This window comes from Dasypus novemcinctus, chromosome 6 (genome assembly GCF_030445035.2).
Source record: "Dasypus novemcinctus isolate mDasNov1 chromosome 6, mDasNov1.1.hap2, whole genome shotgun sequence".
NCBI classification, from domain to species: domain Eukaryota; kingdom Metazoa; phylum Chordata; class Mammalia; order Cingulata; family Dasypodidae; genus Dasypus; species Dasypus novemcinctus.
In genome coordinates this window covers 86,699,448-86,718,497 of record NC_080678.1, presented here as the reverse complement: position 1 = coordinate 86,718,497, position 19,050 = coordinate 86,699,448, and the positions used below count along the sequence as shown (strand labels likewise).

Sequence of the window (19,050 nt, the reverse complement as noted above, 5' to 3'; positions counted from 1 at the left end):
TCCTCAAACTCTAGTTACAAGGGATCCACAATAGGTACACTCTTAGAAAGAATGAAAAATCCTTAGTCAAGGATAATGTTGACAAGCAAGGGTCCGGCTAAGTCAGGTGGAGATGGGGTTATAAGTTATAAGCAAGATTGCAGGAGCTGGATCCTCTCATACTTTGGACCTCCTGATGGAGGTCAAGGGCTCCATCAGCTTCCTAATCTCTTTCTCTTTTCCCCACTCTTGAATCCATGCCATAGAACAAGTGCATCAGATTAGCACTGAGACGGATCATCTGATTCTCACCAAGGCTTTACACATGTGTGCATGCGCGCACACACACACACACACATACACACATACAGTCACCCTTACCTCTCCTCTCCCCAATTAGCTCCCTTGTACATCTAAGAGACATCAAGACTCTGAGAGGCCGCGGCGCGCCCTGCCGCAGCCGCCCCCAGGCACCGCTCGCGCCGCGCCGGGGGCGCCCAAGCCGGGGAGCGCGCGGTGGGCGTGCCCGGCCCGGCCCGGCGGGCGGAAGTGGAGCGCGGATTGGGTGCGGCGCCCTGGGCGCGCGGCGGGCGGGGCGCGCCCGAGGAGGCCTGCTGCTGCGCCCGGGCATGGGGCCGCCGGCCGCGCGCCGCTGAGGCCCCGTTCATGGACTGTGAAGACAAGGCTGGACGACCTAACAAGCCGCCCTCCCCCAAGCAGAATGTGAGGAAGACTCTTGATTTTGAGCCACTTTCCACCACTGCACTCATCCTAGAAGAAAGACCCGCCAATCTCCCAGCGAAACCAGCGGAAGAGGCTCAGAAACACAGGCAGCAGTATGAGGAGATGGTGGTGCAGGCCAAGAGACGAGAGCTCAAAGAAGCCCAGCGGAGGAAAAAGCAGCTGGAGGAAAGATGCAGATTAGAAGAAAGCATTCGGAACGCTGTCCTTATTTGGAACAATGAGATTTTACCTAACTGGGAAACAATGTGGTCTTCTAGAAAAGTTCGAGATTTGTGGTGGCGGGGTATCCCTCCAAGCGTGAGAGGCAAAGTCTGGAGCTTGGCCATCGGCAACGAGCTGAACATCACCCACGAGCTCTTTGACATCTGCCTTGCCCGGGCCAAGGAGAGGTGGCGGTTCCTGAGCACGGGAGGCTCCGACGTGGAGAATGAAGATGCCAGTTTTTCAGCAGCAGACAGAGAAGCCAGTCTTGAACTTATTAAACTGGACATTTCTAGAACATTTCCTAATCTCTGCATTTTCCAGCAGGGTGGTCCGTATCATGACATGTTGCACAGTATTTTGGGCACTTATACTTGTTACCGACCGGATGTGGGCTATGTTCAGGGCATGTCCTTTACAGCAGCAGTGTTGATTTTGAACTTAGATACTGCAGATGCCTTTATTGCTTTTTCTAATATTTTGAATAAACCATGTCAAATGGCGTTTTTCTGAGTGGACCTTGGCCTTATGTTGACTTATTTTGCTGCATTTGAGGTATTCTTTGAAGAAAACTTGCCGAAATTATTTGCTCATTTCAAGAGAAACAACTCCAGACATCTACCCAATTGATTGGATCTTCACCTTGTACAGTAAGTCCCTGCCCCTCGACCTGGCCTGTCGGATATGGGACGTGTTCTGCCGGGACGGGGAGGAGTTTCTCTTCCGCACGGCCCTGGGGATCCTGAGGCTGTTTGAGGACATCCTGACCAAGATGGACTTCATCCACGTCGCCCAGTTCCTGACCAAGCTGCCCGAGGACCTGCCTTCGGAGGAGTTCTTCGCTGCCATCGCCACCGTCCAGATGCAAAGTCGAAACAAAAAGTGGGCCCAGGTACTGACTGCACTGCAGAGAGACAGCCGGGAGCTGGAGAAGGGCAGCCCGTCCCTCAGGCACTGAGGCCGCCGGCCACGCTCGAGCGGCTCTACAGCGGCGTCCACGCGGCACCGGTTGTTTCAGACTGACGTGCCGGCAGCTGAGAAGAGCAGGGGCTGCTTTCATGTGTGATTCCTGGCACTGGAGTTGACCTTAAAACAAACTTCTAAAGAATTATCCCCAGGCATAGCCTTAAGAAGCCCAGTGGCACCAGGAGCTGGGACGGCAAGGGTCAGCCACTGCACGCGCCGCACGGCGGTAGAGGAGGGTGCCGGCTAGTTCACCCTTTGTCTCAGCAGAAGCTAATTAAATTGTAATGCTTTTATGTCAACTCCTGGGAAGTCCATTACGATCTTTCTTAGCCAAGATGCATGAGAAGTGTTCCTTGGGGGACCTCAGAGATGTTGTGGGCTCATCTAAGAAAGGGAGCGATGATTTAGTCACCCATGTCATCTTTCTGGAGCTGACGTCGTGTTTTAAAAGCCATCCACCAAAGATAGCGTTTGCAGAAAACGGCTCGTAGGAAAGCGGCTAAAGGTGCTCCGGGGCTCCAGGGAAGGCCCTGCCCGGCGGTGGCTGCGCAGCCGCCCTGCTGCGGTGGAATCACCGTGCCAGGCTGCCCAGTGGGCGCCAGCGGACCCCTGCTCTCCTGGCGCTCGCTCCCCTGCGTTGATGGAGCAGCGGTGAGGGGGACGGTCAAGGCCCCCTCCTCACACCCCACTCCTCTCCGTGGAGGCTGGGGTACCCGAGGCACAGCCCAAGATGCCCCTCTGTCTTTCTACTGGAACATTCGAACCAGTCCTAAGTGTCAGTGAGTCCCTTCTCATGCACTTAGCTTTAAAATATTGCTTCAAAAACCATCTTACTACTGAGTAAAGCAACACAAGCCTGAGAGTCCTGGGCAGGCCTGTCAGAATTCTCAACCCTCAGCCCTCCCCCCTTTTTGCTGGGTTTTCTCCCATTCCATTAGGAAATTTTTGCTGTAGCTTTTTCCTTATTTTGAGAACTCTGTATTAAGAACTTTGATTATCCAGATTCAAAGACAAGGCCAGGCTTTGCCCATTTCAGCCAGAAGGACAGGCAGGCATCCGTGCAAACAGGTCCCAGGAGCGGCTGGCGTGCTGGCCTGGGGGTGCTAGGGAGACACGGGCAGAGGGCAGCGCAGGTCACCCAGGGGCGCTCGGGGCAGGCCTGCCCTGCCCCCCAGGAACGTGTCCACAGCTTGGGTCTAGTTTTTAGGCTCTTGAGTGTGGAGCCAAGAATGGGGACTCTGGGCCAGGGCCTGGAAAGCCTGGCTGCGGCGGTCTTCTCTAGGTTTTCTGTACCTGCCACGCCCTAAGCGACACCTCCAGGTGCAGCAGCAAGTCGCAGTGGGGTGTCCTCCCACCCTCTACCCTGCCTCTGGCCCCCGTGGTGTTTCTCAGAAGCGGCCTTTCCCTGCCGGCCCTGAGTGCTCCAGGGCGCTGCAGAGCCAACCGCTGTGGCTGCTCCTGGGCCCCTGAGCTCCGGCCCTCCTGGCCTCTTGGCGCAGGCTTCCGGCTTCCCCTGGAGGTCTGGGGTCCCCCGGCTTGTGCCTTCCTGACGGTGAGATGGTGACGTGGCCCTGGCTGGGGCCGGCGTGGTGGGGTGTGGACAGCCAGCGCGTGCTGCCCTCCTCCCAGGTGCGCTGGCCCCTGTGTCGTGACATAGACTTTCTGTTCTTGGAGGATGTATATATTTTCTTACTGTACATAAAGATGTTGCTTAAGTCGTGACAGAAAGTGATGCACCGAGGGGCTCTGCTGTTCAGGATGATGGGCGGGATTTTACACGCATCCAAAACCCAGCTCTTAACGTTTTTAGTCAAGCAGTTTGACTTACATCTCTTCGCTAGCACCATTTATGCGTTGACTTTTGAAACAGGATCCTGGGCCAAGCTGGAATACTTACCAGGCTTTAGTTCAGAAAAAGGGTTCCATGGCCTCAGGGCCCGCAAGAGGGCTGGTCAGGGTGACGTGTCCCCTGCGGGGTGCCCACCTGGGGTCTGTGACCTTTCCGTGGGACTGCTGGAGAGCGCAGCCAGGCTGCTCTTGTCCCTGGGGTCAGGTAAGCGGAGACGTATGGAAACCTGTGTTCCCACGTCACTCGTCACTCGCCACTGATCTTTCAGAACCGAGGACTTCAGATTGGGGACCTTTGTGCAGCTTGCCCTTGACGGCAGAGAGCTGTGTCTTCCACCAGTCCCTGGGATCCCCTGTAGAAACAACACTCACTTTAAAAGGAACTTTTTAACTGCTCAGTTTTTGACTATTTTAAATAGTTTGCTGATAGAAGAATCCTGGTAACACTTGCTACATATCATGTTCTAATTGCTTGTACAGTTAACTTTTAATTTTATTTAGTAAAGTGTATCAAACCTAGGACTTTTTGAATTGTAAATATGTGGTTTTATTAAATAAAAGTCATGTAAAATTGTTAAAAAAAAAAAAAAAAGACTCTGAGAGGCTAAAGTAACTCAATGAAGTTCCTCCAAAAGAACAGGGTTCCAAAGACTCTGGATTGAATTCCAAAGTCCTGGACTGACCTTTTAAAATCCTTAAACTAACTCCTGCCATCATCACCTTATACTCCTTGCTCACAGACCTAAAATAGTACATCATTGTACCAGCCCAACGTCTTCTCTGCTATGCAAGAACTTTCTCTGGGTCTTCATTGCTTTGCAGTTTTCCCTCCTCCCCCTGAAATGGTGAGCATGGCTGTGCACACATACTTGTGCACGCACACAAGCACACATCCCTTCACTTCCGCTCTCCTCGGGAAAGGCTTCCTCCAGGCTTCTGCCCCATGCCTTTGCGAGCTGACTCATCCCTCAAGGCCCAGCCGGCTTCTGCTTCTGCCCGAGTTCTCTGATTCACATTCCTTTCTTGTCTCGGTGTGCCAGGAGCATTTAGGAGATGATTACACATGGTTTCCCTCCTGCAGGCATTTTGCTAGCTCCTTGTTTTGTAGCATCTTTCCTCCCTAACTAGATTACAAGCTCCATGAGGACATAGATTCTCCTTCTTTGTTATCCCTTGGAGTACCTAGCACAGATTTGGACAAAGAGCAGGTCCACAGGAAATTCTGAATATTTGATTGAGAATTTTGGATTCTTGTCTGAAGGGATAATTCCTAGTTCCTTAAAAAATTCCAAAGAAAGAGAAGCAGAAGAAATGTATTCTGGGAGAAGAGGACTTGGCCCAGTGGTTAGGGCATCCGTCTACCACATGAGAGGTACGTGGTTCAAGCCCTAGGCCTCCTTGACCCATGTGCAGCTGGCCCATGCACAGTGCTGATGCACATAAAGAGTGTCCTGCCACACAGGGGTGTCCCCCGCATGGGGGAGCCCCACACGCAAGGAGTGCACCCTGTAAGGAGAGCCGCCCAGCACGAAATAATGTGCAGCCTGCCCAAGAATGGCACCGCACACATGGAGAGCTGACACAACGAGATGACGCAACAAAAAGAAACACAGATTCCTGTGCCACTGACAACAACAGAAGCAGACAAATAAGAACATGCAGCAAATGGACACAGAGAACAGACAACCAGGGCATGGGGGGAAGAGGGAAAAAGGGGAGAGAGAAAAAATGTATTCTGGAAGCATTGGATATATTTGCAAGATGTTTGAAGAGTTACTGCATCTGTGTGTGTGTGTGTCTGTGTGTGTGTGTGTGTACAGGGGTGTGCTCGTCCCCATGGGTATACATGGGTATTGGATCCAAGGCAAAATTAGGCTCATCAAGAAGATGTTTGGTGACCACCTGCATATGGATATGACCACACAGTCCTTAAATTGTCCTAATTTGGATGCCTTTTTCTTCACACATTGTAACAAACCTACAGTAATGACAGAGAGCTGAGGCTGGAATGCCTAATGGGCCGTGGATTGAGAAATGATGTGATAGCATCTTGCAGATTGTAATTAACATGGGGCCCCTATTATGTCCTATCTGAGCTGCATCTTCTTGCTGACAAGCATTTCCCCACAATAATCACTTGTCTTTCAGCATCTCGAAGTGAGGGCTAATTGTGAACAGCTCCTGCCTGGAAAGGCCACCTGGAACAATTGGGGGACAATGGCATGGGACTCAGTGGCTGCTGGGCACAATTACCTGGGCATGCATACATGGTGAGTGAGACGGAGCATGGGGCAAGAGGCATTGGCTGGGCATTCAGACAGCACCTGCCCATGGCTGCTGGCTTCCTAAGAGGTTTCCTATCACCCTTGAGCAGAAGAACGAAGCATTCATCAGGAGGACTTGAAAGCACTTGAATCAGCATTTCTCCCTTAAATGATGCTAGTCATGATAAACTGTACAGAGACGGGAAAATACAGATCAACAACACAACCATTACTAGCATCTTGGTTAGTGTAGTCTTCACCACCCCCCATGATCATCAAAATTGCTACCATGTAGGAGCCTGTACTCCATGCACCACTGCTAGGCACCTTCCCTATATTCTCTCCAGATCTAGCAGGAATTTGCAAGGTAGACAATTGTACCCCCATTTTATAGATAAGAAAACTGAGGCTCGACCACTCCCACTTGCACAGAACAATAATTATCAGAGGTAGGATTTCAGTTCAGCTTTGCATGTCCAAAATCTGTGCACATGTTGCTGGGCCTGTTTTTTAAGCCTTATCTTTAAAACGGGATGAGGACCCTTTCTCTCCCTGATACCATATAAATTTGCTGTGAAAATTGAGTAAGCTGATGGATGTGCAAACTTTTTTGTAAACTGTAAAGTTCTGCATAGATCCAGATACCACACCCAGCTGTCAAGGAAGTGAACATGGTTGATCAAATGGTTTCTAATTGGATCTCACTGAGAAGCTGAGCCTGGGAAGATGTGTGTAGAGTGTGGAAGGAGGAGAAATGAGGCAAGTCAAGTACGTGGGCATGGACACCCTGGGTTGAGAGGAGAGAGTACGACTGGGCCACCTGGGCAGGACTGAAGGAATGGAGAGTGTGCTGAGCTGTGGGAGCACCCCAATGGCTCCCAACAGCCACCCCAGCAAACAGTCAAAATCAACACGATATGCTTATTCTGCAAATGCAGTCTCAAGACAAGCTTCCAACCAGATTGTCAACTCCTTACAGAAAACTTCTGGAGCTGCCACTCCTGCTGGGGAGCAGGAGGAGCACACGTTTGAAGACATGGGGTCAGCCCAGTTATAGGTCTGTCTTGGTTTGCCAGAGCTGCTGCTTTGGGCTTGACCACAGGAATTTATTGGCTCATTCTTTTGAGACTAGAAGTCCAAAATCAAGTTATCAGGGAAGCAGACTTGGCCCAATGGATAGAGCATCTGCCTACCACATGGGAGGTCCCCGGTTTGAACCCCGGGCCTCCTTGACCTGTGTGAAGCTGGCCCATGCACAGTGCTGATGCACACAAGGAGTGCTGTGCCATGCAGGGGTGTCCCCCGCATAGGGGAGCTCCACACACAAGGAGTGTGCCCCGTAAGGAGAGCCGCCCAGCGCAAAAAAAGGTGCAGCCTGCCCAAGAATGGTGCCACACACAGGGAGAGCTGACACAACAAGATGATGCAACAAAAAGAAACACAGGTTCCCAGTGCCGCTGATAAGGATAGAAGTGGTCACAGAAGAACACACAGCGAATGGACACAAAGAGCAGACAATTGGGGGGGGGGAGAGGGGGAAGGAGAGAGAAAAAAACAAACACAAAACAAAACAAAAACAAAATCAAGATATCAACCAGGCTTGCTTTCTCCCAGAGCCTGAGTGTTCTGGTGGGGGCTGCCTGCGACCCTCGGGGTTCCTTGCCTCAGCTCTGCCCCTTCTCACACAGCCATGTCCCTCTGTGTGTTGCTCTTCTGGTTTCCACTGACTTCTGGCTTCTTCCTGTGTGGTCTTCTCTAACTTCTGGCTTCCAGTTTCTTCTCTTTAAAAGGCTTCCTGTAACATGGATTAAGACCCTTCCTTGGGAAACGGACTTTGGCCCAGTGGTTAGGGCATCCGTCTACCATGTGGGAGGTCTGCGGTTCGGACCCCGGGCCTCCTTGACCCGTGTGGAGCTGGCCATGTGCGGCGCTGATGCGCGCGGGGAGTGCCGTGCCATGCAGGGGTGTCGCGGGGGGAGTGTGCCCGTGGGGAGGGCCGCCCAGCGTGAAAGGAGGGAGCGGCCTGCCCAGGAATGGCACCACCCACACTTCCCATGCTGCTGTTGGCAACAGAGGCGGATGGGGAGGCAGGACGCAGCAAATAGACACCGGGGGCAGACGTCCAGGGGAGGGGGGGAATTGAATGAATAAATAAATCTTTAAAAAAAAAAAAAAAAGACCCTTCCTCATGCAATTGGGCCATGCCTTAACTAAGAAAACTTCAAGAGGTCCTGTTTATAATGGGTTCACATCCACAAGAATACGCATTAAGATGAAAACCATGCCTGTGTTGGGACACATAATTCAATCTACCACCGGCCTGAGCGTGAGAGAGGGGCCAGGGCCAGGGCCGCTTGGAACGAGGCTCTCTGTTTCTGCCTCTCAGACCATGTGCCAGCCTCGCTGCCTCACTGCCTCACCGCCACTCTGCCTCCCATCACCTCACTTCCCTTCCAATTCTAGAATTTAGAAAAGACATAGAATTCAGAAGCTTTGGCTCCATTGCGTCTGTGAAAGTGTTGGGATCAGGAACTGGCTCTCTTCTTGAAAGACGAAGGTAGAGAGGACCCAGCATCTTAAACATTGACCCGGAATGCCAGCGAAGCCCCCCGCCAGGCCGGATGCTGAGCTCCACGCCCATGTTGGAGGCCCCGACCACAACCTGAGAGATTAATTGAAGTTCTGTTGGGCAACGCTCCAGCCCCCTGTGGCTTGTGCGTTTGTCTTGGAAGAGGACCAAGGCAGGAGTGGAGTATGACCAAAAGTAGGTGGAATTGAATCACAAGAGCCAGCACAGGCAGTGGCTACCATCCAAAAAAAGTATACAGAAGGTGGGTGAGGAGGGAAACCAGGGGGGCGTTAATGAAGATGGTACTTTGCTGGGAAGAACTTACAGCCACAGCTTGGGAGGGGGCAAGGCTGGCCACGTGCAGCTCCACATATCCCCGGCTGGGGCCAAGGCAGGAAACAGCTTGAACTTGAGCTCCTCATCCATGCCCTGCGGAGGGGAATCATCCCTCAAGCTGCAGCCCCCAAACACTGGGCCATCAGCACAGATCCCATCTTCCTTCCCACCAGATTTGTCCCAGCATGCGGCAGTAACCAGGGCTAGTGAGGTGATGGGGACCTGTGTCCACCAACCAGCCACCTCACAACTGGCTGCATGACCAGGTTCAGTGAGCTGGGAGTAGCAGGGAGCCAATGATTGTTCTTCTACCCATGGCAGTGACAGTGGCACCCTTAAGAGGAGACACCAGTGGGCACGGGCTTTCCTTGCTGGTGGTTTGCTGTGTGTATCAAAGACTGCCTTCATTCTTAAAATTGTTGTGGGGCTTAGTAGAGAAAGGGGCGTTGATGTGGTCTTTGCTCTGGGGAAGATTTTCAGAGTAATGAGTGATGTAAGGAGGAAGGCTAATGGATGCAGGATATTTAATGAACTGAGAGTAATGAATAAAGCAGTGTTTAGGAAGTTAAGCTATTGAGCTGCAGAAGCGAAGATGTGCTTGGATAATCTGAGCTGAAAAGTCGGCTAGGAATTTTAAAATGCACATGTATGTTCAATACCAGGGATCAATGGGCCTATTTACCACTGGCAGTCAGTTGATCTTGGTGTTGATGATTCTCCCCCATGGGCACCGGCTCCACAGGGATTTCCAGGGAAGGAAGCCATGTGTAACTAAGTGCCCCGCCCCCGTTTGTACTGCAAGTCTGCCCTTCCACTCCATCCCATACAGCCACCAGGCTATCACAAGGCAAATGAGACAGAGCTCTTCTGTCCAATGTTGGGATTTGGCGCCTGGAAGGTGGAGTTCAGAGTCTTCATATCACAGCTTAACTCTCCACTTAGAGAGAGAGGGATTACTTTGGGGGGCTGTTGTGAAACCTGCCCATTCAACTAATTAGATGGGTTCACATGGAGGTGAACCTCAGAAATAGTAATTAAATTCAGCCACAAATCCCTGTTAGGTCTTGGCATCCCTTGGTCCAGGACTAACTCAGTTGTTAGTTTGGTATTGTGCCCTCAGGCCCTCAGGGACCATCACTCTGGTATGAGACCTGGAGTTCCATTTCCTTGAGCTTCTGTCCCAAAGAATCACTCATTCTCTGGGTACATCAAATTCTACCTGCCCCTTGGCCTCATCCTATTTCCATTTCAAAGGACTGAAGCTGCTCTCTCTCTGCCTCCCTTGTTTTAATCTGTCGAATGCCTGATGAGGATCTAGAAGTTGGGTTTTATGAAGGATGTTTGAAGAATGATAGGAATTCAGATTGGAGAAGAGAAGAGGCCAGAAAGTACCATTTCTTTCTTTGACCCAGTGATATTTGGATGCCTGCAAGAGTAATCAAAGTTTGGGTGTACCAAGAATTAAGACCCAGGGGTGGGATCAGGAAGGGGACAGTCTCCAGGTCAGTATGAGGAAGTTGGCAGCTCTGCTACTAAGGAGCTGAGCCACAATTCAAGCAGCTGATTCTGGAGGAAGTGATGGAGACTATCCATCCTCACCAACATAGTCGTCATCATCTTCATTGTCTGCATCAGTGTCACCATTTCCAGAGCACCTACTGGACACCAGGTCCTCTGCTTTGTGTGCACAATCTCAGTTGGTGTCCCGTTAACTTGCTGCCACCTTCCTTTCTCACCCAAGCCATTCTCCCTATTCCCCAACTCTTTTAGCTTTTAGTCTTCTGGAGGATTGGCACTTGGGTCAAGGAATCTCAACAAGGCTGGACAGCCTGGGTAGAGGGTGGCAGTGGTAGGCAGGTGCCCACAGAGCTTAGAAAATAAAGTACTGGCCAGATGCAAAATAAAATTTGTGTCTCTCTCTGAAAGCTTGGGCTTTTCTTAGTTGAGCAAGCAGATAAAAAGGATCTTTTGCCCCTGAACCAGAGACATCATGAGGTAGACCATCATCACTGACCATTCCAGCTTCTTCTACCTCACCCCACATGGAAAGCTGCCCATGGCAATAAGTCTTTCACATGTTTGCATGAAATTTAAGACTTAGGTTCCCTCTTCCTGGGGATTTTTTTTCTGCAAGCCTGATCTCATGTAATACAATGGAAGTCTTTGTCCCTTTATTATTCAGTGAATGCTATGGTTCAAAGAGCAATTGGGAGTATTTTGAGGGACTTGGCAGGGGAGTTGGGTTCTGCTCAAACCATGCCACCTGGGCAAGTGCTAACATAGATAAGAATGGATAGAAAGGCCCTTTGCAAACTCTGAAGCACTATATAGATAGAAGGAGTTAATAGTAAGAGAATAGTAATAATGATATAATAATAATACTCCTCTAAGAGCTACCATTTGTCAAATGTTTACTAGGTATCATGTTCTGTGCTAAATACTTTCTATCTTTTTTGATCCTTATACAACCATATGGTCATAATGATCTTTAGTTTTATAGATGGGAAAACTGGCAATCTGAGTAGTTAATTAAATTGTCCAAGGTCATGCTTCTAGAAAGAAACAGAGCTGGGATTTGATCCCAGATCTGTCTGCTGCTGACACCTGGTTCCTGACTCTATGCCACACTTCCCTTCATGCCAGTCCCCAGTAGCTGATTTTCTTACATGGGGAACTTTATTGTCCACACTGCCAGAGCTGTCCCTGGCATGACATGACCATCTTCCAAGGACAGCTCAATTCTTTAGTGGTCTTCCCTATGCCATTCTTGGGGGAAAAAACAGAACACCTTGACATGCCAGTCTGCCACAGGCCATGTGGTCATTCTGTCTTTAGAAGGTAATTTTGGCCATAATTTTCCTACAAGTGACATGATTAGGCATAATTCTTCCTTGTGGTTGCTCCTGGCACTCCCGAAATATCCATCCAGGATCATGCTGGCTCCACCACCTTGGATGGAATCCAGAAGAAGGTTTTTATGGAACACGTCTTTAAACTGGTTAACAATTTAGGAATAACTTGGCCATGAAGGTCCTACGCTCATGCCCGCACAACAAACCTTTCCCTGCACTCAGACGACCTCAGAGTCGGGCGCTTAAACCTGCAAATGGGGGTGCGTAATTACATGGCCCCCAAAGAGGCCCAACAGTCAAATGAAAATTCAATTGTAAAAATAATTAGATCTCAGGATATTTTAAAACAGTGTCCAGAGGCAGAGCCTCAGGCTCCAACCACACTTGATTTCAGAGATAGGACCCCAACCTGAGAAACAAGAGACAAAAGTATTGGTGTTTGGCAGGTTGGAATTTCAGGCTCCAATTCTGCGGGAACATGCTGGCTGCTGGTGGGATGGCCAGATGGAAGGAGAAGCCTTTTTGAAAGATTCCATTGGGAAAGTTTGGAGCCTGCAAGTTCTCAGCATGTTTCCATAAATGGAGCGCAAACCACCCTTTCCCCAGTCCAGACATGATGACTTGTCTCTCCCACAACAGTTTATACATTTTTTAAGTTAATGGTGCTCTGTGCCCAGAGAGTGAGGCAACTGATGTGCAAGTGCTTCCCTGGAGGGGTGAGTTATGGGATGTCTTGTGAAAACTGAAGGGCCAGTTTGTTTCAGGATAAATGATCTTATTGTGCTCTGTTTGCTTTATCTCATTTGATTTCCTGCAACCAGCCTAAAATATTGGGGCATAGCTATTGTGATAGAAAGAAAAAGTAGGGTTTTTTTTTTCTTTTTTCTTTTCCCATAACCAGCAGCCAGAGTATCTAGGAAAATCACATTCCCCCAGGTCATATCCTCTACCAGGAGCTGAGCACTGGTTTATAGTTCCAGTCTCCCTGGCTAAATCAAGTCCCTCTGAGTTGTAGACCTCTTCCTTTGTTGGTGGGGAGCTGACTTTTGCTCCCAGTCATACACACACACACACACACACACACACATATAAACCAACAATGCTTTCTACAAAGGTGTCAAGGGTGACACATTTGGTAGGATGGAGAGAGAGAGAAAATTGTGAGAAATAAGTCCCTGGAACTAGACAGTCTATCTGACCATCTCAGTGGGAGTTTTCATCAGAGGCTTTGGAAGCATTGGTTCCTGGGCTGGTCTCGGATGCCCCCCTAGCTCTGAGCTGTCGGCGAGGCATGGAGGTCTCCCATGGTTGGTGACACATTAGGTGGTGCTTGCTCCCATTGGTCTATGCTGTGGGTAACTTCTCTTTCCTGCAGCAACCCTTAGTAAACCCTTTAGCAAATGCTGCTCCTGCAATTTTGTGGATTCTTGCTCTTGCTTATAGAGCTCCCAGCCTGCTTCCTGACAGCTCTCTTAAGGAACTTGTTCCAATATTCCAAGAGTTGGGAGGTAAGTCACTGTAAAAAGAGTTACACCAGGAGCATCTTACTCCCTGTTCTAGTTTGCTTTGCTGTCAAAAGCAGATAATTTTAAATTACTTGGCTTTTAACAATGGTAATTTATTATCTTACAAGCTTACAGTTTTGAGGCTGAGAAAAATGTGCAAATCAAGGCATCATTAGGCAATGCTTTCTCCCCAGAGATAGGCTGCCAGTGATCTTGGAATCCTCTGACATGTGGCAAGGCACAGGGTGGAGTCTGCTGGGCTCTCCCTTTCCTTCTGGGTTTCTTTACTTTCAGTTTCTTGCTTCCACGGGTTGCTTTCTCTTTCCCTGAATTTCTTTCTCTTGTAAAAGACTCCAGTAAGAGGATTAAGACTCACCCTGAATGAGTTGGGTCACATCTTAAGTTAAGATCCTATTCACCAAAAGATCCTCCTTACAACGGGTCCACACTCTCAGGAATGGATTAAGTTAAAGAACATTCTTTTCTGAAGTACAAACAGCTTCAAACTTTCACACTCCTTCCAATGAAATGTCCCCTGAATTGCAGAGAGAACTCATCAGATTTTGGTGACAGTGTCTGAGCTCAGGGGGCACTTGGTAACAGCTCCAAATTTTCTTTCCTGTGACCCACTATGGGGTAACCAGGCCAACCAAATGCCATGAACAACTGGCATTCCCTGCTGCTCCCTGAGATGGGCATGTAAGCATCTCTGTGTCCCCCAGGTTAAGTTTTGCTGAGCAGAGCCTTTGTTCAACAGACACAACTGAGGTGTGAGTGCAGAGGTCAAACTGATTCAGAATTAATGTTTTCACTGTTCAGAGACCAAACCTCCCCCATTCTTTCATTCCTCTGAAGAGCAGCAGGTTTTGTCACACTGCTTTAGGGAAGCAGGGCCTGATGGGAGCATCTCCAAGGATTTAGGAATATCGGGTTCCAACTGTAGGTAACCACCCTTCATTCACACTTGATGCACTAAGGAAGAGTTTCCCAACACTACTGGATAATCCTGTGTGTGTGGAGGTGTCCTGTGCATTGTGGGATGTTTGGTAGAAGCTCTGGCCTCTACCTACTAGAGGTTAGATGTCTCTATGGAGGTGACAATCAAAAATGTTTCCAGACATTGCCACGTGGCCCCAGCAAGGGGCGGACGGTGGGGTGGCAAAATCATCCCACTGCTTTAGTGATCCCACCCTGCTTGGGGCTCCCTGTACATGTCCGCAGACATGCATTTGGGTCTTTGCTCTTGTTCCTATGGCCAGGGCTGCTTCCCTTCTCCCCCAGCTCCTTGCCAGCAAATGCCTGATCTGCCTTCCGCTCAGGCTTCCTCTCCCAAGTAAACCATCCCTTACTTCTGCTCTCCTAGCAGTGCTCCCACAGGACCTTTGCATAGCTGCACCTTTGCACTGACCGTGCAGGTGCAAGTCACTGCTTATGCATTTGTCTATCCTGCATGAAGGACCATGAGTTCCTCGGGATCCAGAACAGGGCCCTGCTCCAGTTTATCCCCAGGGCCCAGTGGAGCATGTGGCACCTCACGGGCACTTCCCTGGTGTGTCTTAACTGGCCCTGAATGAGAGCCAGGTGGCCAAGAGCTGACTCCAGGGTGTGTCCTCTCTTGAGGGTTGGAACATCTTGGCCATTTAAGATGGTAACCCATGAGTTGGCCCCAATCCTTTTCCACTTGATTAAATAGGCTGCCAGGACTATTTCTTGGGGGTAATAAGTTGAATTCCACTCTCTGAGGCCATTCCTCACAGGGACTCATGGACCCACTTCAGGGGGTCTGCAAAGTCTCTGAAAGTTTTGTGTATATGTGCAAACAGGCATGGTTTATTTCCCCTGGAGATGGAAGCCCATACATTTAATCAATTTTCAAATGGGTCCATGAATTAAACACTGTTAAAAATAATTGCTTTAGCTAAATAATCTAGAGTCAGCAATCTAACCACTTATAGTGGCTCATTGGGTATTGTCAGGAGCAGGAAGGCAAGAGGCCTAGACTAGTAAAAGACACAATTAATGATGACTTCCAGGCTGAGCTGCATAGTACAGATTATTTCTGCAGGAGGGGTTCTAAACAGGAGGATCAACTTCAATGCCAAGTTCATGGGTGTCTTAGGAGGACCCTGGGAGGGCCGTTATGCTATAGGGATTTTAGTCTCAGTTTCCTTGTTCCAAAGCTTTGAATGACCAAGAAGAAAAATGGTCAATTGTTTTTACGTACTACAGCTACTTAGAATCATTAAGTATAAGAAGCACTCTGTGACGTTCCTCATTTATTGCTGGAGAGAAAAAGTGCAGCCATTTGAAGGGAAAAAAAAGACCTGGTTTCCCATCAGCTCTGCCATGCAGGAGCTTGGGGCCCTGACAAGGCTCTTGGCCTCTGAGCTCAATTGCCTCATATGACAAATGATGAAATACAGCTGACTCTTGTGGAGTTGACTGTTTTGCTTGTTTCCTTCTTTTGGAAAAGCAGTCCTTCCCCACATCGATCATGAGGTTTCAGTTGGAGGTTTCAATTATAATACCCCATCCCCCAGGCTGGCTAGGAGCTTGACCCAAGCTTGTTCCCATCATAATGGCTTACCCCCTTGAACTCAGTGGGGGGTTGGGGCGGCCATGAGATCTGAACTTGGCCAGAGTCCTTCCAGGGGGTTTTCTCCTGGGAGAGCCGGCTCTGTCTTTACTCGGAACTCAGGCCCATTCAAACTGTTTTCTATTTTGTGCAACTAAAATTGTACTAATAAAGCACCTACATTGTAGGATTTCTTTGAGGAGTAGAAGTGATGTATATAGAATAGTCAGTGTGGTATCTGGTGTCCAGCTCATCAAAAACACACTTTAAAAAATAGCAGAACATCATGTGGCAATTAAGCAGAATCTCAGGGAGCAGGTGTAGTGAGTAGTTGAGCACCTGTTTCCCATGAATGATGTCCCAAGTTCAATGCCTGGTACCTCCTAAAAATAAATAAATAAATAAAAATAAATAGTTAAAAAAAAAGAAGAATCTCTACCCATATTTGAATTAGGGCTAGTGAAATTTGTTAGGCAATGTTCTCCCTTTGTGTCTTTGCTCAGGGCGTTTCCTCTGCTTGCATTGACTGCCCCTCTTCACCCCCTCCACCTCGTCCCACTTACATAAGTTCTATTTATTCTTGCCTCAAATCTATATTAAAACAGTCACACCACTTTTTTTTTTTTGCTTAGAATTTGTCCGGTATATCTTTCCCAGGTCCTTTACTCTCGACTTCTCTGGGTCCTAAAATGACTGATGTTTCTGGGAAATAGCACATAGCTAAACAATTTAATTCCAACCAGGTAATTCTTTTTATTGGTGAGTTGAATCTATTTCCATTCGCTATGATCTCACTTTTGCCTGCTCCCCACTCCCACTCCCCTCACCCCAGTCTTCTTTTCTGCTTCTTTATTTCCCCCTTCATCTCTCTCTGATTTGGAAGCTATACATTTCATTTTGATTCTTTGTGATTACTCCAAAATTTTAATGTTTACTTGAATTATGCAATCTCAAATTAATCCATTCCTCTACCTTCTTAAAAATGATCTAGGACTCTAGATGCACTGTCCATTTAACAGGTTATTGCTGTCTAGTACGTTAGTTCCATCTTGCCTTGGCACCACCCAAATTTATCATTATATTATTGTTGCTGGTGTAGACACTCAATGCTAGTTTAAATTTACCCATATGGTAATCAGTATCTTTGCTCATCAGTTGTGAACCAATTTTTCATTACTCCCTTCTGGGTTCAGTTTCTTTATTCTAGAAGTTTTTAACCTTTAGACATTCTTTCAGGAAGAGTCTATTGATGATAGATTCTCTGTTTTCATTTGTCTAAAAATCCTTTATTTTAGCTCCATGTTTGAGTCACAGTGCAGCTCAGCATAGAGTTCTAGGTTGACAGTGATATTCATTCTGTCCTCTGAAGATATTATTCCAGTGACCCTGGTTTCATTTTGTGACTGTTGAGAAGTCTACCATCTGTCATTCCTCGTAGGTAATTTCTATTTTCTCTGTTGTTACTTTTAATATTTTACTCTTTGACTTACAGTTCTTCTACAAAGCATCTAAAGGTGGGTTTTATTTATTTTGCTTAGAACTTTTGCTTCCTGAATCTGTGGGTTCTTGTTTTTCCAATTGTCAGTTATTGTCTCTCTTTGACTACTGCTTCTTCCCATTCTCTCTGATCTTTTTCTGGAACTCACATACAGAGCAGATATGTAGCAGACCTCTTTCTATCTTCTCTTTAATGTAAATGCTCTTATTTCTAGCTTTTTCTCTATATGTACTACATTCCGAGTATATATCTCAGATGTATTTGCCTAGTTATATTCCAACCAAATCTAATCTGCTATTTAACCTATTTACTGACTTAACATTTTCAATAGCCAATTTTTTTATCCCTCCCCCTTGCAGCTTTTTGCATGCTGTCTACTCTCTGTGTCCATTTGCTGTGTGTTCTTCTGTGTCTATATTTATTTTTATTTATTCCCACCACCCCCCCCCATGCAGCTTGTTTGCTGTCTGTTCTCTGTATCCGTTTACTGCGTGCTCTTCTGCATTTTTTTTGCTTGTATCCCTTTTTGTTGCGTCACCTTGCTAAGTCGGCTCTCTGTGGCGCTTGTGGGCTGGGCAGCACTCCACAGTGCTTGTGGGCCAGGCAACATTCTGCGGCCTGCGGGCGAGCCTGCATTCACAAGGAGACCCTGGGACACAAACCCAGGGCCTCCCATATGGTAGACGGGAGCCCAACTGATTGAGCCACAGCTGCTTCCCACCAATTTGTTTTTAATATTCAGAAGTTCTATTTGATTCTTTTCTAGATATGTTATTTTTTTCTTCTATGATGTCTTTTTCCACTTTAAATTTTTGTATTCCTTCTTTTATGCTTTTAAGAATGTGTAAATTACTAATTTTACCGTCTCTATCACTCATTCATTTTTATGAGGTTTTTGGCAGTGTGATCTAATCTTTTTTTAAAAATTTATTTATTTATTTTTATTTCTCTCCCCTTCCCCTCCCCCCCAGTTGTCTGTTCTCTGTGTCTATTTGCTGCGTCTTCTTTGTCCACTTCCATTGTTGTCAGCAGCATGGGAATCTGTGTTTCTTTTTGTTGCGTCATCTTGTTGTGTCATCTTGCTGTGTCAGTTCTCCGTGTGGGCAGCACCATTCCTGGGCAGGCTGCACTTTCTTTTGTGCTGGGTGGCTCTCCTTAAGGGGTGCACTCCTTGCACATGGGGCTCCCCTATGCGGGGACACTGCTGCATGGCATGGCACTCCTTGCACGCATCAGCACTGTGCATGGGCCAGCTCCACACGTGTCAAAGAGGCCCGGGGTTTGAACCACGGACCTCCCATGTGGTAGATGGATGCCCCAACCACTGGGTGAAGTCCACCTCCCTGATCTAATCTTTACTTCTATCTACTGACATTGGCTCATGATGTAATTGTTTCTTCATGGGCTTTGAAATTTTGGACTGTGAGTTCATATTCACTGAGGCTTTACCTTTGGGAATCCTTACCACATAGAGTTGAAGGAATGTATCTTCATTCTTTCCTTTTTGTTGTATTCTTGGCAATTAATATACTTTTGTATGCACAGTAGTTGCTCAATAAACACTTTCTTGGTGGACGATATGATAAACTTACAAAAATATGCAAAATCTCCTCACTCTCCTTATTAGAAGGAGACCCCAATTCTCTACCACATTTCTTCAAGCTTTTCTGTGTATGTGAGATTTCCATTGTTACAGAGATATAAATTCTTGAG

General features: G+C 47.9%; 1 protein-coding gene across 1 annotated transcript; it reads left to right on the top strand.

The window, feature by feature from the left end:
- The first annotated feature begins 580 nt into the window (after positions 1-580).
- On the top strand, positions 581-2,189 carry LOC101443298 (TBC1 domain family member 14-like). Its single transcript, XM_023586786.3, is given in 2 exon segments — positions 581-1,532; positions 1,534-2,189. Coding segments are annotated over 2 exon segments (1,236 nt in total). The 5' UTR covers positions 581-645; the 3' UTR covers positions 1,883-2,189.
- The last annotated feature ends 16,861 nt before the right edge of the window (positions 2,190-19,050 follow it).